Source organism: Chlorocebus sabaeus, chromosome 28 (genome assembly GCF_047675955.1).
Source record: "Chlorocebus sabaeus isolate Y175 chromosome 28, mChlSab1.0.hap1, whole genome shotgun sequence".
Taxonomy (NCBI): domain Eukaryota; kingdom Metazoa; phylum Chordata; class Mammalia; order Primates; family Cercopithecidae; genus Chlorocebus; species Chlorocebus sabaeus.
In genome coordinates, this window is record NC_132931.1 from 14910098 (window position 1) to 14937249 (window position 27152).

Sequence of the window (27152 nt, forward strand, 5' to 3'; positions counted from 1 at the left end):
ATTCCTGTATTTTGCTAAGGCACTAACTTTTTTACCATAAGATACAAAAAAAGAGTAAGTTTTCCCTATTTTAAAAAATTTCAGTTTTGAAAAAATGTAATAAAGTTAAAATTAGCAGCTGAGTGCAGTGGCCTGTAAACTGCATTTTGGGACGCTGAGGCAGGCGGATCACTTGAGGTCAGGGGTGCAAGACTAGCCTGGCCAACATGGTGAAACCCCATCTCTACTAAAAACACAAAAATTAGCTGGGCATGGTGGCACACACCTATAATCCCAGCTACTCGGGAGGTTGAGGCAGGAGAATCACTTGAACCCAGGAGGCGGAGGTTGCAGTGAGCTGAGATCACACCACTGCAATCCAGCCTGGGTGACAGAGTGAGAAGACTCCATCTAAAAAAAAAAAAAAAGAAAAGTTAAAATTAGCACCAAATGCTTTACAGGTTAAAAAAAGTTTTTAGCTGCATACGTTTAAATAACTTTTTAGATTACAAAAATTACACATACAAAACAGAAAGGCACAAAGAAGACAGCAAAAACTGCATGGGATCTCACATCCAAGGATAACCGCTGAGAACATGAAAGTGCTGACTCTTCCAGCCTTTATACTGTACACATCTAGGCCTGTTGTTTTGTTTTTATAAAACTGGAATCATGCAATACAGACAGTTTTATAATCTGCTTTTTAAACACAACAATTATATAACATTTAGCTCTTTTCATTTGCATTCAAATTCATAAGGGTTCCAATAACTCATGTCTCAGAAAACCAAGAGAAATATTCTTTTTTTTTTTTGAGACGGAGTCTGGCTCTGTGCCCAGGCTGGAGTGCAATGGCGTGATCTCAGCTCATTGCATCCTCTACCTCCCGGATTCAAGTGGTTCTCCTGCCTCAGCCTTCCAAGGAGCTGGGACTACAGACGCACGCCACCAGGCCCGGCTAATTTTTGTATTTTTAGTGGAGATGGGGTTTCACCATTTTGGCCAGGATGGTTTTGACCTCTTGACCTCGTGATCTGCCCGCCTCAGCCTCCCAAAGTGCTGGGATTACAGGCATGAGCCACGGCGCCTGGACAAGAAATGTTCTTATTAAAATGTAAGTACATGGCCGGGTGCGATGGCTCAAGCCTGTAATCCCAGCATTTTGGGAGGCTGAGATGGGCGGATCACGAGGTCAGGAGATCGAGACCATCCTGGCTAACACGGTGAAACCCTGTCTCTACTAAAAAATACAAAAAAACTAGCCGGGCGAGGTGGCGGGCGCCTGTAGTCCCAGCTACTCGGGAGGCTGAGGCAGGCGAATGGCCTGAACCCGGGAGGCGGAGCTTGCAGTGAGCTGAGATCCGGCCACTGCACTCCAGCCTGGGCAACACAGCAAGACTCCGTCTAAAAAAAAAAAAAATGTAAGTACATAAGGCCACGCATGGTGGCTTATGCCTGTAATCCCAGCACTTTGAGAAGCCAAGGTGGGTGGATTACCTGAGGTCAGGAATTCCAGACCAGTCTGGCCGACATGGTGAAACTCCATCTCTACTAAAAATACAAAAATTAGCCGGGCGTGGTGGTGCACGCCTGTAATCCCAGCTACTCAGAAGGCTGAGGCAGGAGAATCGCTTGAACTTGGGAGGTGGAGGTTGCAGTGAAGCGAGATTGCGCCATGGTACTCCAGCCAGGGCACCAACGTGAGACTCCATCTCAAAAAAAGATAAAAATAAAAAATAAATATATACGTGTATATATATTTCCAGACAAGGTCTTACTCTGTCTCCCAGTCTGAAGTGCAGGGGTGCAGTCACAGCTCACTGCAGCCTCGAGTTCCTGGGCTCAAGTGATCCTCCCACTTCAGCCTCCCAAGTAGCTAGATACTACAGGTGCATGCCACCATGCCCAGTCAATTTTTTTTTTTTTAATTTTTCATAGAGACAGGGTCTCACTATGTTGCCCAGGCCTAATAAACACTATGTGATGAAAAAAAAAAGTAAATCACCCTAAAGTCTTTAACGTTAAGTCTTGAATGAGAAATGCAAATAAATCATGTCTCAGTAAATTACGGGAAAAGAATCAACGGCAGAATAAACATCTTTAGTAAAGCTTTTGCTCACGTGCATTAACCAATACTCTTGAAAACCAGGATTAATTTGCTGTACCTTCTTAATATTCCTTTGAAATTCCTTATGGCGCACAGGTAGCGTAGAAAATAACTGCTGGACGCTGACTGTGGTCCCTCTGGGGCGGGCGTAGGGGGCTTTCTGGATGATTTTCCCATTGTGATCAAACACCAGTCGAGTCCCAACCTTCACCGATGCGTGGCAGGTGGAAATGGTGACGTCGCTGCGAGAGAATACCAGGCGTGGTGTGTTCAGTGAGAGGCCCATGATGTTGTTGGGCACTGACTACTCTTTCCTTCGCTTGCTTTTCCCTCAAAACTTTCCGGAAAAAAAGCTGATGATCCCTTTGAGATCATCAAGATCTAAACGGTTGAGGAGTCATCATAAAACCTAAGGTTTGGCATCGAAAAGACAGTGAGACAGAGAGCACTAAACAGGCTTTGTTTTGATAAGAGCTTTGATTTCGTTTTTCAGCTTGAACTGCAAAACCATCAATGATCTCAAGATTCATTTATTCACAAATAGAGATTTGTTTTGTTATTACTCTTCGAACAAATTTTTTTAAAAGAATCTAAAATACATTATAATTAAAATGTATATGTAGGGCAGAGTGCGGTGGCTCATGCCTGTTATTCCAGCACTTTGGGAGGCCGAGGCGGGCAGATCACTTGAGGCCAGGAGTTCGAGACCAGCCTGGGCAACATGGCAAAACCCCATCTCTACTAAAAATACAAAAATTAGCCAGAAATGGTGGTGCATGCCTATAGTACCAGCTCCTCAGGAGGCTCAGGCATGAGAATCACTTGAACCTGGAAGGCAGAGATTGCAGTGAGCCGAGACTGTGCCACTGCACTCCAGCCTGGGTGACAGAGCAAAACTCTTTCTAAAAAAAAAAACCATATATATACACACACACATACATATATGTATATTTGTATATAATTATTTATAAAAATTTAGTATCTGTGCTATAATTAAATAGTACTTTGGTTAAATGTTTTCCTAAAAACTGATAATGAAAACCAATGGTAACTATCATTTATTATCTATATGTTATGTTAAAATTGAGAAGTTACTGTTTTAATAATGGTAACCATTTTTTTAAACAATATATTTGCTTCGTTTCATTCATTTATTGCTCACATTTCAGAAGTATGATGACTTAGATTGGCAGCAAGACAAAACAGAATTCAGAAACTAGAAGTTGAGATGTTGAGATAGAAAATTGTAAATAATAATGATCCCAATTAATTTTCAGAGAGGTTTTTCTAAGGGGTCAAGTGAATGGATAAAAATATTGTATCACCTCAGTGCACAAAGTGAGCTCAGAGCTTCCCCCCGAAAGCCAAAAGTTTCAACCTGAGTTAGGTCAGCAAACTCTTGAATCTTAGATGTGTGATGTTTCAGAGCTGAAAGACAGTGTAAAGTAAGGATTAAGATATCTCAAGTGCTATAACAACAAATATACATGATATCTAGTAACTGGCTTTAAAAAACTGCTTTTGCGTTTCCCAAGACAGTGTTACTCACAATTCTGGGACATGTGGCCCAATTATTTTATAATAGGATTAGAAAAAGTCAACTTACTTAAGCCTTCGAAGTTTTCTTCTTCTACCCCACATCCATTGTCTGAAACTTCAATGAGATCCACTCCATAGTCCTTAAGCTTTAGATCTAGAAAGTTTAAAATATTTACATATTTATTAAAAATGGACCCATGCTATGCCTTTACACTGACATTATTTATAACATATGCAAATTTAAGAGTCATAACAATACCTTTAGTTATATGTACTAGTGTCATTTTGTATATTTCATTTTTATAAAGTCCTTTCTGGTTATTTACTAGCCCAGACTAAATAGTTTAGCTTTTTCTTTCTTTCCTCTTTTTTTTTTTCCCCTAGGCTAGTCAAGTGAAGCAGTTGGAGTGGAAAAGGAACAAAAAAAAATCTGTAACTGGTTGTGATCAATTAGTTGTAAAACTGTTGCACTTTGACCAGCCTTTTCTTTTGAAAGAAATAATTTTAACATACCCAGTAAAGAGAACAGGGGCTGGGCGCAGTGGTTCATGCCTGTAATCCCAGCACTTTGGGAGGCCAAAGCGAGCAGATCATCTGAGGTCAGGAGTTGGAGACCAGCCTGACCAACATGGAGAAATCCTGTCTCTACTAAAAATACAAAATTAGCCAGGCTTGGTAGTGCATGCCTGTAATCTCAGCTGCTCGGGAAGCTGAGGCAGGAGAATCGCTTAAACCCAGGAGGCGGAGGTTGCAGTGAGCTGAGATCGTGCCATTGCACTACAGCCTGGGCAACAAAAGCAAAACTCCACCTCCAAAAAAAAAGAGAGAGAGAATGGGTTCTGGAATCAGACTTCCTGGATCCTATTTTATTAGCTTTATAATCTCAAAAAAAAGGAAATTTCCTGTCCCTTAATTTCCTCATCTGTAAAACGGGGATAATAAGTTCTATCTCATAAAGTTATTCTGCAGATTAACTTTTTATGTTTTTTTATTTTATTATTTTCTTTTTTTTCTTTTCTTGTCTTTTTTTTTTTTTTTTTTTTTTTTTGAGATGGAGTTTTGCTCGTCACCCAGGCTGGAGTACAATGGCAAGATCTTGGCTCACTGCAACCTCCACCTCTCAGGTTCAAACAATTCTCCTCCCTCAGCCTCCTGAGGAGCTGAGATTTCAGCCATGCACCACCACATCTGGCTAATTTCTGTATTTTCAGTAGAGACAGGGTTTCACCATGTTGGTTATGCTGGTCTCGAACTCCTGACCTCAAATGATCAGCCCCCCTCAGCCTCCCAAAGTGCTGGGATTAAAGATGTGAGCCACTACTCCGGGCCTATTTTATTTTATGTTTTTGAGACGGAGTCTTGCTTTGTCCTCAGGCTGGTGTGCAGTGGCACGATCTCAGCTCACTGCAACCTCCGCCTCCCGGGTTCAAGCAATTCTTGTGCCTCAGTCTCCCAAGTAACTGGGATTACAGGCTTCTGCCACCAGGTCCAGCTAATTTTTGTATTTTTAGTAGAGACAGTTTCACCACTTTGGACAGGTTGGTCTCGAACTTCTGACCTCAGGTATCCACTCGTCTTGGCCTCCCAAAGTGCTGGGATTATAGGCGTGAGCCACCACGCCCAGCCTACTTTATTTTTTAATAGAGATGAGGTCTCACCATGTTGGCCAGGTTGGTCTTGAACTCTTGGCCTCAAGCAATTCCCCCATCTCAGTCTCTCAAAGGGCTAGGATTACAGGCGTGAGACACCACGCCCAGCTATTTTGCATATTAAATATTTCTGTGTAATTCTTAGCATAACACCTGCCTGGCACACCATAAGAACACAATAAAAGCTGTTATTACTACCTAGCTAAGTACTAGGCACATAATAGGTGCTAACTGTAACTTTAAAATAATACTTCATTACTACATTAACACTTGACAGTCTTGTTTCAATAACAAATGTTTCTTGACTACAACATTCACTGATCATTTCTTGTGGCTTAAAACTCTCCCAAACTTACCAATATTAGTGGCACCAGCATCCAGACTGTTTTCTACTAACTCCTTCACCGCAGTGCTTAGACTCAGTACCACCTGCCCAGAGCAAATCTGATGGACTGACTTCCGATCAATAGGTTTGATGGCCTTAGCAGGTTCTGTACTAAAGAAATCAGTTACAAGAAACGAAGCAAGTATTCAGCTATATATTTTCATCCTGATTTTCACTGTGGGAAATGACTCAACACTGTAAATAGTTTATGGGTCTAATCTATTCATTTATTATATTAGCAAATACATTCATTATATCCAGAAATAGAAACACTGTTTTACAATCCTTAAACATGTACCCAAAATACTTCTGGATAGATACTTCAAATTCAACAGATCCTTACTATCTAATTATACTAGGATCCACATGGAGAAAACATACATTGTATCTCTCAAATTACCAAAATCTTTGGCAACAATGGTGTCTTCTTTCTTGAAAAGTGAAACCATGACTGGCTGCCGGGGCTCATGCCTGTAATCCCAGCACTTTGGGAGGCAGAGGTGGGTGGATCACTTGAGGTCAGGAGTTCGAGACCAGCCTGGCCAACATGGTGAGACCCCGTCTCTACTAAAAATACAAAAAATTAGCTAGGCATGGTGGTGGGTGTCTGTAATCCCAGCTACTCAGGAGGCTGAGGCAGGAGAATCGCTTAAACCTGGGAGGCGGAGGTTGCAGTGAGCCGAGATTGTGGCATTGCACTCCAGCCTGGGCGACAGAGCAAAAAAAAAAAAAAAAAAGGGGGGGAAAGCAACATAATTTCCCACATAATTAGAAAAACTAACAGTATGCTGGAAAATACACAATGTTTAAGTCAAAATCATCTCGGAAATTGGGTACCAGTTATATAACGATTCCTCATCCATAGCTACCTTTGATACCCTACTCCACATTGAAGCTGCCAGCTGCTGCCTCAGCAAAGACCCTCAGAGTTCTTGCTGTACGAGCTTTAAGAGTTTTATAACGGTTTCATCTCCCCTCATTCCCTGCTCCAATCCATCCTCCACTCTCAAAGACCCTCAGAGTTCTTGCTGTACGAGCTTTAAGAGTTTTATAACGGTTTCATCTCCCCTCATTCCCTGCTCCAATCCATCCTCCACTCTCAAAGACCCTCAGAGTTCTTGCTGTATGAGCTTTAAGAGTTTTATAACGGTTTCATCTCCCCTCATTCCCTGCTCCAATCCATCCTCCACTCTATCACCAGAGCTATTTTTGAAATCACAGATCTGGTCAAATAATTTTTCTGCTTAAACATTTACAAGTGCCCCACTTCCTACTATACAAAATTTAAAATCTAGTCCTCACTGCGCCCAAAACTACCTTCTTTTCAGAATCTCTCTAATCCTTTCCCTTCATCAAGTCCCCTACATTAATATTACTATTATTATTATTATTATTATTATTTGAGACAGAGTCTCACCCTGTTGCCCAGGCTAGAGTACAACGGCATGATCTTGGCTCACTGCAACCTCCGTCTCCCAGGTTCCAGCAATTCTCCTGTCTCAGCCTCCCAAGTAGCTGGGATTACAGGTGCCTACCATCACACCCGGCTAATTTTTGTGTTTTTAGTAGAGACCGGGTTTCACCATGTTGGCCAGGCTGGTCTTGAACTCCTGACCTCAGGTGATCCACTTGCCTCAGCCTCCCAAAGTGCTAGGATTACAGGCGTGAGCCACCGCAACCGGCCGTGCCCTACATTGTACCACACTGAACAATTGCTTCCTGAACATCACAAGCTCTTTTAGACACTACAGTGTATAAGCAGGTCTCTGTCTAAACTGCTCTCCTCTTCCTCCTCTGCCCAACCAATGTCTGCTCATCCAAAGAATGTATCCTGTGTGTTCACTAACTTAGCAATTTCCAGTAAACAGTTTGATAACTTGTTAAGAGAAGGCAGGAAACCTCCATGAAAGAGAAATCACTGGGTATTTCCTACAGCATTTAACACACGGTAGGCCTTCAATAAACCCTTGTGAAATAAACAAACCTCTTTACTCTTCATTCTACCCTGCTAAGAATCTCACCCAAGTCTGTCTACCATGTGAAACTGCAGATGACCTCACAGAAAACGGAAAGAAGTATCTCTAAAAATAAGTTTATTTGGCAACACACTATAGGCCACAGGTCCACTTCTTTTTTTTGAGACGGAGTCTTGCTGTGTCGCCCAGGTCAGACTGCAGTGGTGCAATCTCAGCTCACTGCAATCTCCGTCTCCTGGGTTCCAGAGATTCTCCTGCCTCAGCCTCCCAAGTAGCTAGGATTACAGGCTCCCGCCACCATGCCCGGTTAATTTTTGTATCTTTAGTAGAAACAGTATTTCACCATGTTGGCAAGGCTGGTCATGAACTCCTGGCCTCATGATCCACCCGCCTTGGCCTCCCAAAGTGCTGGGATTACAGGCGTGAGCCACCACGCCCGGCCCACTTCAGATATTTATTTTGAGGAGGGAGCGCATTTAGATACAGACCCCAGATTTATTTCAATATCTCAATACACTTAAATGTAGTTACCTAAATATATCTAATATATTTAAATGCAGAAAGCAAATTTGCGTTTACAAATCTGACACGGAATGCAACTGTGATAGCCAAGATTCGGTGTAGCTTACCAGCCAGAAATCACATACCCTAACAGGTAGAAATCACATACCCTAACGGGTAGAAATGCATTGCATTTTTTTAAACTGCGCCGTTATGCAAATTAGGATGTGTCTGGACGCTCTACTGTCCCCAAAATAACCTCAATTTTTTAAAAAGGCCAGGCACAGTGCATCACTCCTGTAATTCCAGCACTTTGGGGTGCCGAGGCGGGCGGATTGCTTGAGCTCAGGAGTTCGAGACCAGCCTGGGCAACATAGCGAAATCCCTGTCGCTACAAAAAAATTAAAAATAAAATAATACAAAAATAAAAATAAAAGGGCAGAGAGAACAGGTAGAAAGAAAATGCATTCATTCTATGGGGATTTCACGCTCCGGCTTCAAGTCCATGGCCCTGTGATGGGATGTGGGCAAGGCCTGTCTTCGACGGACCGAACCCAACTCTTTACAGGGCCGAATCCTTTGCCCGCAGCCCAGGACCCCGAAGGAGCTTGCCTCGGCCCCAAGGCGCACCCAAGGGGCACCAGATCGCTGGGGCGCTGAGGTCGCTGCTCCGGGGCCTCCACGCGGCGGCTTCGCCACGCGCCTCGGCCATGTTTCCCGCATTTCCAGGGCGCCTGGAACGCCATAGGTGTCAAAGAGGGCGCGCGAGAGGGGAGACCGCGAGCCCGGCTCACCTCGAGCTCTCAGCTCGCTCCATGGATGCAACACCCGATCCGCCCCGGGACTGGGAAAGTTCCCTCCACAGCTCCCACAGGCGCTCCGCCTCCGGGACTCCCATTGGCTGCTTTCGACGTTGTGCTCCACCCCTTCCGGGCGGGGCGGAAAATACTTCCCGTCTCTCCTTTTCGCCTATTGGCTCTGTCAAAGGTCGAGTCCGTGACGTCAAAAAGCCTGGGTCAATCAGAGCACACCAGACTGCGTTTTCCCGAACGCCCCGCAGCAGGGTCAGAAGGGAGGTGGCCGCCCTCAGTCGTGGCCTCTGACGGTTTCTGATCGTTGGTGTCTGGCACGCGCTACCCCCTCTTGCTTTGGTTCCGCCATGCCGATGTACCAGGTAAAGCCTTATCACGGGGGTGGCGCGCCTCTCCGTGTGGAGCTTCCCACCTGCATGTACCGGCTCCCCAACGTGCACGGCAGGAGCAGCGGCCCAGCGCCCGGCGCTGGCCACGTGCAGGTAGGAGCTCGGGGTCCCCCGCCCAGTGCGCACGCGCGGCGGCCGGCTGCTGGACCGGGTCCCCACAGGCCGGAGCGAATGTATCCCACCCGGGTTCACGGCCCCACCCCGCTTCTGTGCCGGCCAGCCAGGGACTCACCCAAACTTTTCTCTTTTAAAGGATTTATCCAGGCCGGGTGCTGTGGCTCACGCCTGTAATCCCAGCACTTTGGGAGGCCGAGGCTGGCAGATCACCTGAGGTTAGGAGTTCGAGACCAGCCTGGCCAACATGGTGAAACCTCGGCTCTACTAAAAATACAAAAATTAGCCGGGTGTGGTGGCAGGCGCCTGTAATCCCAGCTACTCGGGAGGCTGAGGCAGGAGAATCGTTTGAACCCTGGAGGCGGAGTTTGCAGTGAGCTGAGATCGAGCCATTGCACTCGAGCCTGGGCAACAAAAGTGAAACTGTCTCAAAGAAAATTATATATATATCTTTCCAGGTCGGGCGCGGTGGTTCATGCCTGGAATCTCAGCGCTTTGGGAGACCGAAGTGGGAGGATCGCTTGAGCCCCAAAGAGTTTGAGACCAGCCTGAGGAACATAGCGAGACCCTTGTCTCTATTTTTTAAATGTTTTAATTAAAATGAAAATCTGTCCTTTATATATATATATGGTTGCTTAAACATTTTAGTTCAGAGATTCTACCCTCTGAAAAGTGAATAGCACATAAATGCTCATTTTGAGGAATTACAAAGCGAACCCCAGGGTCACCACGGCCCAGGTGGACACACATTGTCACCCCTCCATTCTTTCCACTTCAGCCTTCCCTCCCCACCCCCAACCCCAGTTCCTGATTTTTTATGGTAATTATATCTTGCTTATCTCTATTATTTTGTCAACTCAGTATTTATCCCTAAACAATATAGTCTGGTTTTTTTGTTTGTTTGTTTTTGTTTTTTTCAGATGGAGTCTTGCTCTGTCGCCCAGGCTGGAGTGCAGTGGTGTGATCTCAGCTCACTGCAACGTCTGCCTCCCGGGTTCAAGCAATTCTCCCACCTCAGCCTCCTGAGTAGCTGAGATTACAGGCACCGTCCACTGGACCCGGCTAATTTTTGTATTTTTAGTAGAGACGGGGTTTCACCATGTTGGCCAGGCTGGTCTCAAACTCCTGACCTCAAGCGATCCACCCGCCCTCCATCTCCCAAAGTGCCGGGATTACAGGCGTGAGCCACTGCACCTGGCCCCTAAACAATAGTCTTGATATAGGTAAGCATATAGTCTGATGTGTCTGGCTTTTTTTTTTTTTTTTAAATGTAGAGATGGGGTCTAACCCTATCTCTACCTAAAAGGTGGTTATTGAGAACAGTGGTGGTCTTGATCTCCTGGCCTCAAGCGATCCTCTAACCCCAGCCTCCCAAAGTGCTGGGATTACAAACATGAGCCACTGGTGCCCAGCCCTGGCTTCTTTTTTGTAGACATTATTTTAGGAGTCATTTTATTGTAACATCGGAAGTATTCATCTTCTCTGTAGTATACTGTTCTATTGCATGGCTCTCCACCATATACTTATCCATCCTGCTTGCTCAGGGACACTGGATTGTTTTCCATTTTAACCTGCTATGAACAATTCTGCAGTGAATATTCTTATACAGAGGAGCAGGCATGGGCTATGTACTAATGAACGGGACTCCCGGCTCAGTGGCCCGCCTGGCTTTCCACTCTATTAAATTGTTTTCCAGAGTTGTTATACTGGTTTACACGCTCGCTCACCGCTCACCGGCAGGGTAGAAGAATTCCTGATATTTGCACCCTGCCCAAAACTGGTGGGTGTAGCGTGGTATCCTAGGGTAGTTTTAGTTTGGATTTCTCTATACTTCTTTAAGTTGAGGACCTTTTCATATTCACTGGCCGCTGTGATTGCTCTTTTTGTAATGTACCTGCTCAAGTCTTTCACTCTTTTCTCATTGCAAACATACATCCTAGGTTTCCAGCAGGAGAAACAGACCTGTCCATTCTGACACAGGATGGGTGAATCGGTAACTTTTCTGGTCTGTTTTCCCACTGCTTGTTATCCTTCTGCTTGCTTTAATGGCTTTCTGCCTAGATCAGGAGGGACGGACTTTCTTTTGAAACCCAGTAACACAACGTGTTATTTCAGTACAGAGCTAAGACAGAAATAGCAGACATGGTTCAATGGTCCCTGCACCTAGAGAGTGCCATGGAAACAGGGCCCCGTCACCCTCCAACTACACAGTCCCATGAAACCAGAAAGACAACCCAGGTTGGAGAATGTCACCTTTCATTGAAGGCCAAGTTTTGCAGGATCTGTTTTACTTGTGTTTAAGTCTGCTGCCTAACTTCTTGTGGCCTTTTGCGAACTTACAACTTAGAGGACACGTAATCTCACTTTTCCAGCAGTTTTTCTAGGAGATGATAACAATGTGTACAAATAATTAGCAATAAAACATCTTGGCCAGGCGCAGTGGTTCACGTCTGTAATCCCAGCACTTTGGGAGACCAAGGCAGGAGGATCACTTGAACCTAGGAGTTCAAAACCAATCTGGGCAACATGGTGAAACCCCATTTTTACAAAAAGTACAACACTTAGCCAGGTGTGGTAGCATGTGCCTGTAGTTCCAGCTACTCAGGAGGCTGAGGTGGGAGGATCACTTGATCCCAGGAGGTCAGGGCTGCATTGAGCTGTGATCGGCCACTGCACTCCAGCCTGGGCAAGGGAGTGAAACCCCATCTCAAGAAAAGCAATCAAGCATCTCCAGGGTAAAGGAGAGCAACATGAAGAATAAGCTGTTTATACATACATATAAATTGAAACAAATTGATAAAAACAATATACCACATCACAGTCTAGTCTCAGCAAGGAAGACAGCAGGCCAACGTTACAAGGCACCAATGACATAAAACAGATCTTGAACATTTTGGTATTACTCAGATCATGAAGGACTAGATCAAGCTGCACTCAGGGCTTAAAAATCACAAGCCACATTACACGTATAGTACTTCAGACATTCTTCATTCCTGACTGAGTTGTTTTGTTTTTGAGACGGAATCTCGCTCTGTCGCCCAGGCTGGAGTGCAGTGTCGCGATCTCGGCTCACTGCAGCCGCCATCTCCCAGGTTCAAGCAATTCTCCTGCCTCAGCCTCGCCAGTAGCTGGAATTGCAGGTGCCTGCCACCACGGCCGACTAATTTTTTGTATTTTTGGTAGAGACGGGGTTTCACCATGTTGGCCAGGCTGGTCTTGATCTCCTGACCTCAAGTGATCTGCCTGCCTTGGCCTCACAAAGTGCTGTGATTACAGGCGTGAGCCACCGCACGCGGCCCTGACTGAGCTTTGAATCCAGCCCTATTGGAGCAGACACCCTACTGCCATTTGTGGAAATTAGCAAGCTTATACACGAACAATGTACAGATATAGGCTGGTTAAGAGAGATTGGAAATATGACTCAGGACTTACCATTAAGTAACAGAATATTACACAGGTAGTAGCCCTCCCTGTTACACATCTTCCTTTCAAATTTATTTTCAGTCAGCACCTAATTTTTTTTTTTTTTTTTTTGAGATGGAGTCGCCCTGTTGCTCAGGCTAGAGTGCAGTGGTGCAATCTCAGCTCACTGCACTCTCCACCTCCTGAGTCCAAGTGATTCTCCTGCCTCAGCCTCTGAGTAGCTGGGACTACAGGTGCCCACCACCAAGCCCAGCTAATTTTTGTGTTTCAGTAGAAATGGAGTCTCATCATGCTGTCCTCTTGAACTCCTGACCTCAAGTGATCCACCCGCCTGCCCCTTCCAAAGTGCTGGGCTTACAGGTGTGAGCCACTGTGCCCAGCCAGCACCCAATAATTTAATTGGCATACTGAACTCTGTTCCACCCAGAAGTCAGTGGACTTCACATTGCTCTGCTGTTTGATCTTAAATAAGAGCAGCAGACTAGGAGAGGTGAGAAAGTACTGATTAAGCCCGAGGGTAAATAGGAGTTAAGCAAACAAGAGAAGAGGGAAGAGCGATGCAGATAGAGGGAACGGCATGTGAGGATCCTATGGTCGGAGCCAGCGTGGTGTTTTAGGAACTCCTAGGACAGTGTAGCTAGAGCACAGAGCAAAGGAGGAAATTGGGTGAGGTAAGGTAGCCAGAGGCCAAATGATACAAGATGTCTGTGAAGCCATGTTAAATGTTTGACATTTTATCCTAAGCACCTAGGAGGTTAGCAAGGGGGAGACAGTGACAATATCGGAAATTATTTTTTTGAGACGGAGTATCACTCTTGTCACCCAGGGTGGAGTGCAGTGGCACGATCTCTGCTCATTGCAACCTCCGCCTCCCAGGTTCAAGCAATTCTCCTGCCTCAGCCTCCTGAGTAGCTGGGATTACAGGCACCCACACCACACCCAGCTATATTTTTTGTAGTTTTAGTAGAGACAGGGGTTTCACAGTATTGGCCAGGCTGGTCTCGAACTCCTGACCTAAGGTGATCTGCCCGCCTCAGCCTCCCAAAGTGCTAGGACTACAGGCATGAGTCACTGCGCCCGGCCCTGAGTTTCTTTTTAAAAATCTTTCTAGCTGCCATCTTAAAGGATGGATTGCAGGGGTGGACTAGAATGGGTGCAAGGTGGAATGGGCTAGGAGAAAAATGGTGGCCTGGCTGGGCGTGGTGGCTCACGTCTGTCTTCCCAGCACTTTGGGAGCTGAGGTGGGAGGATGGCTTGAGGACAGGAGTTTGAGACCAGCCTGAGCAACATAGCGCAGTTCTTTGTCTCTACAAAAAAAAAATTAAAAATTAGCCAGGCTTGGTGGTGCACACCTGTAGTCCCAGGCACTCAGGAGACTAAGGCAGGAGGATCACTTGAGCCCAGGAAGTCAAGGCTGCAGTGGGCCATGATCACACCATTGCACTCCAGCCTGGGCAACAGAATGAGACCCTGTCTCCAGGACAAAAGAAAAGCCAAGAAAATGATTTGGGGAATTGATTAGCTCCATGGGTATGTTTCCAAGCTAAAAAACTGTTTTACCCTGTGTTCCCTTTTCCCTATTTGTATAAATTACTGAGTTACATTCTCATTGCTACTTATTTAAGCAAAGTATTCTTAGTTTGTTAAGAACAAAGAACTAAAAATTGTGTTCATTTTCTATCTTTCCCTGTTCTTAGACTAAATTACGTGAAATCGGAACCATACAATATCAGAGTGGCTTTCAGCCACAACTTTTATTTAAGTTTTTTTTTGTTTTTATTTTTTTTATTTTTTTTGAGACAGTCTTGCTGTATCACCCAGGCTGGAGTGCAATGGTGTAATCTCGGCTCACTGCAACCTCTACCTCCTGGGTTCAAGCCATTCTCCTGTCTCAGCCTCCCGAGTAGCTGGGATTATAGGCACGCACCACCACGCCAGCTAATTTTTGTATTTCTAGTAGAGACAGGGTTTCACCATGTTGGCCAAGCTGGTCTTGAACTCCTGACCTCAGATGATCTGCCTACCTAGACCTCCCAAAGTGCTGGGATTACAGGCGTGAGCCACCACACCCAGCCCATAATGTCTTTTAAAGGGTGGGAGGTTTGGTGAGCGCATGGCAAAGTAAGACAAGTGATCAAATTTAAACAACACTGTTCTGATGGGAGAGGAAATGAACATTTGGCTGTTGGTTTGTTTAGGAAGAGTCTAATCCATCTCTGCAAGCTCTTGAGTCCCGCCAAGATGATATTTTAAAACGTCTGTATGAGTTGAAAGCTGCAGTTGATGGTCTCTCCAAGATGATTCAAACACCAGATGCAGACTTGGATGTAACCAACATAATCCAAGCGGATGAGCCCACGACCTTAACCACCAATGTGCTGGACTTGAATTCAGTGCTTGGGAAGGTAAGTTCGTTTTGAAAGCTGAAATGTTAGTAGGCGCTGAGTGATTAGTACAGGGAAATTGTGCTACTGTGATTAAAGCCTTAGCTTTCAGGCCAGGCACGGTGGCTCACGCCTGTAATCCCAGCACTTTGGGAGGCAGAGGCAGGCAGATCACGAGGTCAGGAGATCCAGACCATCCTGGCCAACGTGGTGAAACCCCATCTCTACTAAAATACAAAAAATTAGCTGGGCATGGTGGCAGGCACCTGTAGTCCCAGCTACTCAGGAGAGACAGGCAAAAGAATGGTGTGAACCCGGGAGGCAGAGCTTGCAGTGAGCGGAGATCGCGCCACTGCACTCCAGCCTGGGCCACAGAGTGAGACTCCGTCTCAAAAAAAAAAAAAAGCCTTAGCTTTCTAATTTTCAAAGGCAGAGCCAAGAGCATATTCATATTTTTTTCTCCTCTAAATGAGTATGCCTTTGCACAGAACAGATTCACAAGGCAGGAGTGAAGTCAAAACAAGCTCTAAAGCCTCTTCTTGACTTCTCAGACCAAGTAGAGGGCAGGGAGGATGTGTAGGCAGAGGAGGAGTGGAGGAGAGTTACAGCCTCTGTCAGTCCAGGCATGGGTCCAGCAGCCTCCGAGCCCTAGAAGAACAGATCTCAGCTTGTTTGCTCAGTGTTCCCCAGAGGTTCAGCAGAGGCAGCCCAGACTCTCTTTGATAGTAGGCCAACTTTCAGAACCGTGACTGCCCAAGCACAAAAATCCTACCCGTCCTTTTGAAATGTATTGCTCAGGCCAGTCACAGTCTCATATTTCAAGTGCATTTTGCTTGAATTCAGTTTGCTGTATTACAAGTAAGTTGCATCAGCCGGCTCTCATGATTGAAGTTTACAGGCTTCAGCTAATTTAGGGGAGAATCTGATATGCAAAGAAAGACCATCTCGTTTGTTACAACGAAGTGGTATTTGAGGATGCAAAAAGGGTTTGTCCCAAGAATCCCTACCAATAGCCTCCTCTAGAATGGGTGATAGAATAGCACTACTTAAAGCCCTAAAAAATGCAAGCATTGTGGTGTCTCACCCAGGGCTGGGATATTTGGTAACCTCAGTACCTCTGCATTCATGTATTCCTTCCACTGCTCCCTCATTCATCCAGTACTTGTTGGCATACACTGAGGACTCAGATGAGGCGCAACTAGGCCCTCAGGGAGCCGGAGCCTAGCAGATGAGTTTTCGAGCATGAGCAGCCATAACAGTCATTTCTCAGGGTGCTGGGGAGGCGTCTCAGAGCACGTGGTGCTCAAGATGAATTTTGATACCTCAGAAGACCCAGTGTCAAGTAATACAATATGTTCAGGGAACTGCAAGGCATTCCACGTAGGCTGGCGTGGGGGACATTGGTCAGGAGTGGCAGGCGGGGTACAGAAAGCCAAGAAGTTTGGCTGTGAAGTGTTCACATCAGTGCATTCATTATTACGAGTGAAAGTGTAGAAGAAATAAGAAAGTCTTTATCTAAAAAGGCTGTCATGCCTGGGTTTGGATTTATATCAGGCCCATCCCCCTGGACCTCATGCCAGAGCAAACTGTGGCCCCGAACCATTGCCTGGCCTCTGTACCCATGGGCCACTGGCACTGAAAAGGGTTACCCAGTGGGAAAAAACAAGGCTATGAGTCTGAGGACTTCAGTTAACGCCTAATATGTTAGAATCTCCCCATCCCTCATCACCAATGATACCTTGAGCCAACACCCCTTCTTAAGGGGTTCTTCATGGAAACATCTTAACACAAATTGGCTGTGGTCAGCTGTTGGAAAGATTCAGTAGCTGGAATAATTGCAGGTTAAAAGGGACAAATAGAAGTGTCATTCCTGGCTGGGCGCGGTGGCTCAAGCCTATAGTCCCAGCACTTTGGGAGGCCGAGACGGGTGTATCACGAGGTCAGGAGATCGAGACTATCCTGGCTAACATGGTGAAACCCCGTCTCTACTAAAAAATTTTTAAAAACTAGCCGGGCGAGGTGGCAGGCACCTGTAGTCCCAGCTACTCGGGAGGCTGAGGCAGGAGAATGGCATAAACCCGGGAGGCAGAGCTTGCAGTGAGCTGAGATTGCGCCACTGCACTCCAGCCTGGGCGACAGAGCGAGACTCCGTCTCAAAAAAAAAAAAAAAACAAGAAGTGTCATTCCTAGGCCAGGCACCATGGCTCCCATCTGTAATCCTAGCACTTTGGGAGGCCAAGACAGACAGGTCATTTGAGGTCAGGAGTTTCAGAACAGCCTGAGCAACATGACAAAACCCCATCTCTACTAAAAATAATTTTTAAAAAAAATTAGCCGGGCATGGTGGCAGGCACCTGTAGTCCCAGCCACTCAGGAAGCTGAGGCAGGAGAATCACTTGAACCTGGGGAGGCAGAGGTTGCAGGGAGCAGAGATCATCCACTGCACTCCAGCCTGTGTGACAGAGTGAGACTCTGTCTCCAAAAAAAAAAAAAAAAAGTTTCATTTCTGATATGCTGTTTTATTTGACAGTGGAGTCAACTTTTTATTCGTTGGGGGTAAGGGGGTGGAGTCAGCTCATATCCCAGCTCCACTCCATCCTGAGCGAGTGGCCTTGGAGAAGTTACTGGCTGCAACCTGGAGAAGATGCTAGTGCCTTCTTCATGGAAGTGGAGGAGTCAGATAACCCTGGTTAGGTTCTTAGACTCGCACCCGGCACAGTGGCACTCTCTGATGACTGTTATTCGTACATTGTCTTGCTCTTTCCCCAGGATTATGGGGCGTTGAAAGACATCGTGATCAACGCGAACCCGGCCTCCCCTCCCCTCTCCCTGCTCGTGCTGCACAGGCTGCTGTGTGAGCACTTCAGGGTCCTGTCCACGGTGCACACACACTCCTCAGTCAAGAGTGTGCCTGAAAACCTTCTCAAATGCTTTGGAGAACAGAATAAAAAACAGCCCCGCCAAGAGTATCAGCTGGGATTCACTTTAATTTGGAAGAATGGTAAGTAGATGGGACTGAGTTAAACTTACACACAGCTGCCCCTTGAACACCACGAGTTTGACCTGCATGAGTCCATTTACATGTGGATTTTTTTCTTTTCTTTTCTCTTCTTTTTGAGACAGTCTCGCTGTGTCACCTAGGCTGAAGTGCAGTGGCACAATCTTGGCTCACTGCAACTTCCACCTCTGGGTTTAAGCGATTCTCCTGCCTCAGCCTCCTGAGTAGCAGGCATTATAGGCGCGTGCCACCATGCCCAGCTAATTTTTTTCATGTTTTTAGTAGAGACGGTTTCACCACGTTGGTCAAGCTAGTCTCAAACTCCTGACCTCGTGATCCACCTGCCTTGGCCTCCCAAAGTGCTGGAATTACAGGCGTGAGCCACCGTGCCTGGGCCTCATGTGGATTTTTCAAATAACTATCTTGGAAAATTTTTTTGGAGATTTGCAACAATTTGAAAATACTGGCAGACAAACCACCTAGCCTAGAAATATCAAATCAAGGCTGTGCGCGGTGGCTCACGCCTATAATCCCAGCACTTTGTAAGGTCAAGGCAGGCGGATCACAAGGTCAGGAGTTCGAGACCAACCTGACCAACATGGTGAAACCCCGTCTCTACTAAAAATACAAAACTTAGCCAGGTGTGGTAGCGGGTGCCTGTAATCCCAGCTACTCGGGAGGTGGAGGCAGGAGAATTTCTTGAACCCAGGAGGTGGAGGTTGCAGCCAGCCAAGACCACGCCATTGTACTCCAGCCTGGGCGACAGAACAAGACTCCATCTCAAAAAAAAAAAGAAAGAAAAATATCAAAACAAGTAAGAAAAAGCTATGAGGCATAAAATATTTACATACTAGTCTATTTAATTTGCTACCACAAAATGTACACAAATCTATTTTAAGAAGTTAAAATGTATCAAAACTTACACACACACTATACATGGCACCACCTGCAGTTGAGAGAAACGTAAACAAACGTGAAGATGAGCATGAAATCCCAACTGCGTAACATTAACTGTAGAACAAACATACTGTACTGCTGGAATAATTTCACAGCCGCCTCAAGCGTGGGGAGTGTCTGCTTCATTCTGCTTCAGACACCCCGTGACGCCCATCATCTCGGTGTGAGCAGCTAATTCACCTCTCCAGGAAATTGCATGTTGCAGTCAAAAGCGATCTCTTGGGAGGCCGAGGCGGGTGGATCACGAGGTCAGGAGATCGAGACCATCCTGGCTAACACAGTGAAACCCCGTCTCTACTAAAAAATACAAAAAAAATTAGCCGGGCGTAGTGGCGGGCGCCTGTGGTCCCAGCTACTCGGGAGGCTGAGGCAGGAGAATGGCGTGAACCCAGGAGGCGGAGCTTGCAGTGAGCCGAGATTGCACTCCAGCCTGGGCGACAGAGCGAGACTCCGTCTCAAAAAAAAAAGTGATCTCTTGAGGTTCTTGGGTATTTTTCATCATGTTTTGGGTATGTTTCCATCGTGCATTGCCAAAAACCTTGACTAACACTGTGGGGCACTTACAAAGTGTCTCTTGTGATACTGAAAGTGCTCCCAAGAAGCAGAGAAGTCAAGATATTGTACTTGATATGTACCAGAGGTCTGCAGCTGCCACTTCAAGATAAATGAATTCAGTGTAAGAACCATTGTTTTAAAAAAGGGAAATTTTCGGTCAGGCACAGTGGCTCACGCCTCTAATCCCAGCACTTCGGGAGGCCAAGGCAGGTGGATCACGAGGTCAAGAGATCAAGATCATCCTGGCCAACATGGTGAAACCCTGTCTCTACTAAAAATACAAAAATTAGCTGGGCTTGGTGGTGTGTGGCTGTAGTCCCAGCTACTTGGGAGGCTGAGGCAGGAGGATCACTTAAACCTGGGAGGTGGAGGTTGCAGTGAGCCGAGATTGCACCACTGCACTCCAGCCTAGTGACACAGTGAGACTCCGTCTCAGAAAAAAAAAAAAAAAAGGGGAAATTCATGAAGGCATCACTATAGCTGCACCAGGAGGTGCAAAAACCTTGCACTTTTTGCAAAATACCTATTTATCTTGTATTGAAAATGTAGCTTTTGGCCGGGTGCAGTGGTTCATTCCTGTAATCCCAGCACTTTGGGAGGCCAAGGTGGGTGGATCACCTGAGATCAGGAGTTCGAGACCAGCCTGACCAATATGGTGAAACCCCATCTCTACTAAAAGCACAAAAATGAGCCTGGCATGGTGACCTTCACCTGTAGTCCCAGGTACTCGGGAGACTGAGACAGGAGAATCGCTTGAACCTGGGAGGCAGAGGTTGCAGTGAGCCAAGATCGTGCCAGTACACTCCAGCCTGGGCTACAGAGTGAGACTCCATCTCAAAGAAAAAGAAAAGAAAATGCAGCTTTTATATGGGGTGCAGGATTCCTGTTAGAAAGGCGTACCTATAGACTCTCATATGATTTGAGAAAAAGCAAAGTCATTATATGACAACTTGAAGCCAAAGGAAGGTGAAAGATCTAAAGCTGGAGAGTTTAATGCCAGCAAACGATGGTTTGATAATTTTAGGAAAAGGTTTGGCTTTTAAAAATGTCAAGATCACAGGAGAAGCAGCTTCTGCTAACCAAGAGGCAGCAGACAAGTTCCCAGATGCCATTAAGAAAATCATGGAGGAGAAAGGATACCTGTGTCAACACGTTTTTAATGCAGACAAAACTGCCCTAATCTGGGGTGGGGGCGGGGAACCACAAAGGACATTTATTAGTAAAGAAGAGAAGGGAGTCCCAGGATTGAAGGCAGGGAGGGCTAGGCTAACCCTCCTGTTTTGTGCAAGTGCAGCTGTGTTTATGATCAGGAGAGCTCTTACCTGTAAAGCTGCTAACACCCAAGACTTCACGGGAAAAGATAAGCACAGCTGCTCGTCTTTTGGTTGTACAACACCTGGACAAGAACCCTTTTTCTGGACTAATTCCACTGATGCCTTGTCCCTGAAGTCAGGATGTACCTTGCCAGTAAGGGACACCTTTGAAAGTTCTTCAATGCTGCAGTCACTCAGAGCCCCATGAGTTAACACCAAGGGTGTCAAAGCCATCTACTTGCCCCCTAACACAACATGGATCAAAAAGTCGTAAGAACCTTTGATGCTCATTACACACAGAATTCTATGAAAGAATTGTCAGTGCTATGAAAGAGAACCCTGGCTAGGCACGCCTGGAATCCCAGCTACTTGGGAGGCTGAGGCAGGAGAATTGCTTGAACCCGGGAGGTGGAGGTTGTAGTGAGATTGTGCCACTGCACTCCAGCCTGGGTGACAGAGCAAGACTCCATCTCAAAACAAAAAGCAAGAGAGAGAACCCTGATAGAACATCTTGAAGAGTCTGGAAGGATTACACCATTGAAGAGGCCATCGTTGTATACAAAGCTGTGAAAGCCATCACGGTGAAACAGTACATTCCTGCTGGAGAGACCTGTGTCCAGATGTGCGTGGCTTCATAGGATCTACGACAACCAAGGAAACCAAGAAATAGATCACAGATGGGGCAAAAGTGGGTGGTGAAGAGTTTCAGGGTACAGATCTTGGAGAAACTCAAGGGCTGACAGACACTGCACACAAGAGTTAACATAAGACAGCTTAATGGGGAGAAGTGTTTCCAAGCCAGTGCCAGATGTTGAGGAAGAAGACCTAGGAGAAGCCAGGCTGGAAAACAGATTTCCATTAGACAGTCTGGGAGAAGGCTTCTGATCATTCGAGGCTGCTTTTGACTTCTTTTATGACCTGGAGTCTTCTACGATACAAGCAGTGAAACTAAAGCAAACGGTGGAAGTGTTCATGCTGCATGGAACTATTTTTAGAGAAATCAGAAGGCAGACAAATTATGATGTATTTCCCTAAAGCTACACCGTGCTTGCCTGTCCTCCTTTCCTGCCTCCCTTTCTACCTCTGCCACCCAAGACAGCAAGACCAACCCCTCTTCCTCAGCGACATGAGGGCAGTGGGATGAAGACCTTTAAGATGATCCGCTTCAACTTAATGAATAGTAAATTCATTATCCTTTTCTTTTTAAGAGGCAGGGTCTTGCTATGTCACCCAGGCTGGAATGCAGTGGTGCAGTCACAGCTCACCACAGCCTCAACATTCTGGGCTCAAGTGATCCTCCCACCTCAGCCTCCCAAGCAGCAGGGACTACAGGTGTGAGCCACCATGCCCAGCATCCTTATTATTTTCTTAACATTTTCTCAAGTTTATCGTAAGAATATAGCATATGATATATAGACCATACAAAGTGTGTGAATCAACTGTCATAGGTAAGGCTTCCCATCAGTAGTAGGCTGTTAGTGCTTAAGATTTGGAGGAGTCAAAAGTTTTATGTGGATTTTCGCTGCACAGCAGTGGGGAGTCAGTGCCCCTAACCCCCACACTGTTCAAGGGTCAGCTGTACTATATGATGAGATGTGCAACATGGTTTTGATACGAAGCAGCGAGGGGTTAGGACATTGTGTGGCATACCGGCCATACAGCAATTTGCATCAGGTCAGATATTCTAAGTCTAAGAAGCCTGTGGGGTAGTTCTAGAGGAGGAGCAGAGATGAAGCACCGCAAAGATGCCCTTGTTCCTCTGCAAAGTTTAGGGTCTCTGAGTGAGACACAGCTCAAGGGGGGACTGTGAGCCTTGGAGGAAGGGGGTTCTGTCCAACCAGGCAAAGCAGGGGAGTCATGGCTATCACAGCCATCTTGCCCTCACATTCTAGAACTTACTATCATAGGGACATTGAAATTATCTTCTCATATGGCCACATAAAGATAGGATGTCATGTACTCACTATCCCACGGATGTATGCCCCTTCTGGTTATGCTGATATGGAAGGAAGCGAGTTCATGTCATTCATACCTTAACTGCCCTCAGCCTCACAGAAAGCGATTATGAGGCCAAGAGCCTAGGAGATGCAACTCCTGGGTTTCCAGCCCTCAGCCCCCAAATCCTTAGGCAGCAGGGATTGGAGCAGGTGGTCTGAGGTCCCTTCCAGCTTGAGAACTGTCATAATCAAATACCAGGAGTGGCTCTTTGGTTACTTTGTTAACATAGTTTGCACTTAAACCCTTTTCACTATTAAGCATCTTAAGAGACTGACTGAAAATGTGATGTTCTTCTTGAAAACACCCTTTCCCGTGTCATCAGTCTGTGGTGGTTGGTGACTGTCCCCTTCCCCATTGTGTGCGTACTTCCCTCACAGGGCTGCTCTGGTGATGCTACCTTGCGTGTGTCTTTTCTTTTCAGTGCCAAAGACGCAGATGAAATTCAGCGTCCAGACGATGTGCCCCATCGAAGGAGAAGGGAACATTGCACGTTTCTTGTTCTCTCTGTTTGGCCAGAAGCATAATGCTGTCAACGCAACCCTTATAGATAGCTGGGTAGATATCGCGATTTTTCAGTTAAAAGAGGGAAGCAGTAAAGAAAAAGCCGCTGTTTTCCGTTCTATGAACTCAGCTCTTGGGAAGAGCCCTTGGCTCGCCGGGAACGAACTCACCGTAGCAGACGTAGTGCTGTGGTCTGTGCTCCAGCAGACCGGAGGCTGCAGTGTGACAGTGCCAGCCAACGTGCAGAGGTGGATGAGGTCTTGTGAAAACCTGGCTCCTTTTAACACGGCCCTCAAGCTCCTTAAGTGAATTCCGTTACCGATTTTAAAGAGTTTAGATTTTAAGAATGGTGCTCTTTCATGCCTATTATCAGTAAGGGGACTTGTATTAGAGTCAAAGTCTTTTTATTTAGGCCAGTTGTCAAATGTCAATAAAAGCATCATGTAATTTGTGGTTTTCATTTTATTTAAAATTCAGCAAAATCATATGCCATCTACCGTGATGACTGCCAACTCGATGGCAGACCCTTTCTGGGATTCAAAAACCACTTCAGATCGCTGCTTCTGAGGGATGTACAGATTGGCTGGGGAGTTGAATGCTACAATAAAGGAGGAAGTACTGGGGAACAGTGCAGGGCAAAGGTGGGAAAGAGATCTGAGCTGCCTGGAGATCACCTGGGGTGAGGAGTACAAAGCTTTGCAAGGGTGTAGTTTTGGAATGACGCTAAATTGAAGGTGGAGAGAACAGATAAAAAGATTGGAAGTTGCGGCCGGACGCGGTAGCTCACGCCTGTAATCCCAGCACTTTGGGAGGCTGAGGCAGGCAGATCACGAGGTCAGGAGATCCAGACCATCCTGGCTAACGCAGTGAAACCCCATCTCTACTAAAAGTATAAAAAAATTAGCCGGGTGTGGTGGCGGGCGCCTGTAGTCCCAGCTACTCGGGAGGCTGAGGCAGAAGAATGGCATGAATCGGGGAGGCGGAGCTTGCAGTGAACCGAGATCGCGCCACTGCACTCCAGCCTGGGCGACAGAGACTCCATCCCAAAAAAGAAAAAACATTGGAAGTTGCACACTACGCTGTTAAGAAGTTGAGCTTTTATCTTAGAGGCAGCAGAAGGTTTGGAGCCAAGGAATGAAATGATCAGGCGTCCTTCAGGTAATGAACTTGGCTGCAGTGTGAAAGGGGTAGGAAGACTGGCAGCTGTCAAAACTGGAACAGTCCAGTGAGTATGTGCCGGCCTGGGCTTGGGCAGTGACAGGGGCACACGTCAATTTCTGTGGTAGAACCTTCTAGAGAAAGACCAGACAGAGGGTCAACAGAGTTGAAAGGAAAAAATAATTGAGGATAAGGTCCAAGTTTTTTTGTTTCAGAGACTGGGCATATGGTAAAATTTAGGTAGGAAATTCAGGAAAAGGAGCTTGTGAGGCAGGAAAGGAAGGAGCACCAGCTTGGGGCACTCTGACATCTTTAATAAGTCTTGTAAAGGCTTACTAAATACAACTAAGAATTATACCAACTATACCCTAATGAAGATTAAAAATTTACATTCCAGTTAACTACCTTAAAAGTTAAGTCCACTTTCGTCCTACAGATATAGCCTGAGGAAGGTTAGACAGGCACGCCCCCATCCTTTCCGTCATCCCTCACCCCTTTGTCTTGAGAAAGGAGGTTTAGCTGCTTCTTTAGTTCTGCAATTTCTTTTTCTTGCTCTATTATCTTCATCTGTAGAGTGAAGTTAACCTGTAAGGAGAAAATATTTTAAACTCCATTAAAATAACTTACTACTTTTTTTTTTTTTTTTTTTTTGAGACAGAGTCTCACTCTGTCGCCCAGGCTGGAGTGCAGTGGTGCGATCTCGGTTCACTGCAAGCTCTGCCTCCCGGGTTCACGCCATACTTCTGCCTCAGCCTCCAGAGAAGCTGGGACTACAGGCGCCTGTCACCACGCCTGGCTAATTTTTTGTATTTTTAGTAGAGACAAGGTTTCACCATGTTAGCCAGGATGGTCTCAATCTCCTGACCTAGTGATCTGCCCACCTCGGCCTCCCAAAGTGCTGGAATTACAGGCATGAGCCACCACGCCTGGACTGTTTTCCCCCCCGGACCTGTTTTTTGTTTGTTTTGAGACAATCTTGCTGTTGCCCAGGCTGGAGTACAGTGGCATGATCTCGGCTCACTGCAACCTGTGCCTCCCCAGTTCAAGCTATTCTCGTGCCTCAGCCACCCAAGTAGCTGGGATTACAGGCGCTCTCCTACAAGCCCAGCTAGTTTCTGTATTCTTAGTAGAGATGGGGTTTCGCCAATTTGGCCAGACTGGTCTTGAACTCCTTACCTCAATTACCACCCGCCTCAACCCTCCAAAGTGCTGGGATTACAGGCATGAGCCACCACACCCGGCCAAGGTTTCATTTTATATAAAAAACTTTTGCAAGATGGTAGAAATCCTTACCATAAATAATAAATAACTATGGTCTCTAATAGCTGTCTTAACTGAGCATTAGAAAATCCCCTTCATATGTGAAGATAAATATTTATACTTGGTTTTAAGAACCACATCTGTGGCTGGGCATGGTGGCTCACAACTGGCTAATTTTTGTATTTTTAGTAGAGACAGGGTTTCACCATGTTGGTCAGGCTGGTCTTGAACTCCTGACCTCATGATCCGCCCGCATCAGCCTCTCAAAGTGATGGGATTACAGGCGTGAGCCACCGCACCTGATGCTTTTAACTCTTAGAGTAGACAGGTGGTAGGGAGTCAACCTGCTTACATGGACAGTGAATATAAGTGTGCTACTGGCATTCAACCTAGTGCTTGATACAGTCAGGGAACTCTGAGAATGGGTTTAAATATTTTGTTTGCACAAATATGAGTCTAAGCTCGACTATTCACTGAAACAGGATTCACTATTTATTTTGAGACGGAGTCTCACTCTGTCGCCCAGGCTGGAGTGCAGTGGTGTGATCTCGGCTCACTGCAACCTTCACCTCCCGGGTTCAAGTGATTCTCCTGCCTCAGCCTCCTGAGGAGGTGGGATTACAGGTGTGTACCACCATGGCCGGCTAATTTTTGTACTTTTAGTAGACAGGGGCTTTCACCATATTGGCCAGGCTGGTCTCGAACTCCTGACATCAGGCAATCTTCCCACCTCGGCCTCCCAAAATCCCATGCCTGGGATTACAGCATGAGCCACCCCGCCCAGCCAGGATTCACAATTTAAACAAATTCTATTTTAAGCTTCATATTTTCCTCAGCATTAAAAAGAAAAACATGTACAGAGACCATATCCAGGGCAGCAGCTGCAGCCAGACCCCCACACCAGGCCACCCCTGCCTCCCCTGGGTGGTCCGCAGTGGCTGTGTACTGCGCAGGGATGGCGGCAGCCCCCCGGGGCACACTCTTCAGCACGACCCGGGGAGGTGCCAGGATCTTCTACAACCCGAAATTCCGACAGAGTGCTAAACTCATCAGTGACCAAACACCCTCGAGGGACCCGCCCACCACTTCAGGGCTCACCAGCCCTGCCAGTGATGAGCCCCCGACAGACACCCAGACAGCCCAGAACAGCAGGC

At 46.3% G+C, this 27152-nt stretch overlaps 3 protein-coding genes and 1 non-coding gene across 13 annotated transcripts in view; 2 read left to right on the forward strand and 2 right to left on the reverse strand.

Annotated features, from left to right (window-relative positions):
• PMS2 (PMS1 homolog 2, mismatch repair system component) overlaps window positions 1-9188 on the reverse strand; it is a 40346-nt gene extending 31158 nt beyond the window's left edge. For 4 of the 5 annotated variants that reach the window (XM_073012796.1, XM_073012795.1, XM_008018711.3 and 1 more), the window contains exons 1-5: window positions 8931-9188; window positions 5631-5770; window positions 3693-3779; window positions 3412-3514; window positions 2145-2328 (exon numbers count right to left, since the gene is read on the reverse strand). In XM_073012796.1, the coding sequence (XP_072868897.1) occupies window positions 2145-2328; window positions 3412-3514; window positions 3693-3779; window positions 5631-5770; window positions 8931-9034 (618 nt within the window). In that variant the 5' untranslated portion in view covers window positions 9035-9188. Of the gene's footprint in view, window positions 1-1476; window positions 1583-2144; window positions 2329-3411; window positions 3515-3692; window positions 3780-5630; window positions 5771-8930 lie in introns of those variants that run through there. The other variant, XM_073012798.1, reaches the window with a different exon arrangement.
• Window positions 9171-24027, forward strand: AIMP2 (aminoacyl tRNA synthetase complex interacting multifunctional protein 2). Of its 3 annotated transcripts, none has more exons than XM_008018708.3 (4): window positions 9171-9310; window positions 15073-15279; window positions 18028-18259; window positions 23501-24027. In XM_008018708.3, the coding sequence occupies exons 1-4, from the start codon at window positions 9296-9298 to the stop codon at window positions 23887-23889; spliced, it is 843 nt and encodes a 280-aa protein (XP_008016899.1). In that variant the 5' UTR covers window positions 9171-9295; the 3' UTR covers window positions 23890-24027. The 3 variants fall into 3 exon arrangements, with proteins under 3 accessions (XP_008016899.1, XP_037851396.1, XP_008016898.1); XM_008018707.3 differs by having other exon boundaries at window positions 9172-9430; XM_037995468.2 differs by lacking the exon at window positions 15073-15279 and having other exon boundaries at window positions 9171-9430.
• Window positions 16794-16913, forward strand: LOC119622784 (small nucleolar RNA SNORA42/SNORA80 family). The gene has a single exon (XR_005239347.1). It is a non-coding gene; the product is annotated as a small nucleolar RNA SNORA42/SNORA80 family (small nucleolar RNA).
• EIF2AK1 (eukaryotic translation initiation factor 2 alpha kinase 1) overlaps window positions 24025-27152 on the reverse strand; it is a 40188-nt gene continuing 37060 nt past the window's right edge. For all 4 annotated transcript variants that reach the window (XM_008018719.3, XM_008018720.3, XM_008018718.3 and 1 more), the window contains one exon: window positions 24025-25323. In XM_008018719.3, the coding sequence (XP_008016910.3) occupies window positions 25192-25323 (132 nt within the window). In that variant the 3' untranslated portion in view covers window positions 24025-25191. The remainder of the gene's footprint in view (window positions 25324-27152) is intronic.

Bases quoted from the DNA above. Each gene is read 5' to 3' on its own strand.
- AIMP2 (XM_008018707.3), top strand. From the start codon at position 9,296: ATGCCGATGTACCAGGTAAAGCCTTATCACGGGGGTGGCGCGCCTCTC. The intron at 15,280-18,027 runs GTAAGTTCGTTT...CTCTTTCCCCAG, and splicing joins TGAATTCAGTGCTTGGGAAG to GATTATGGGGCGTTGAAAGA. The intron at 18,260-23,500 runs GTAAGTAGATGG...TTTTCTTTTCAG, and splicing joins CACTTTAATTTGGAAGAATG to TGCCAAAGACGCAGATGAAA.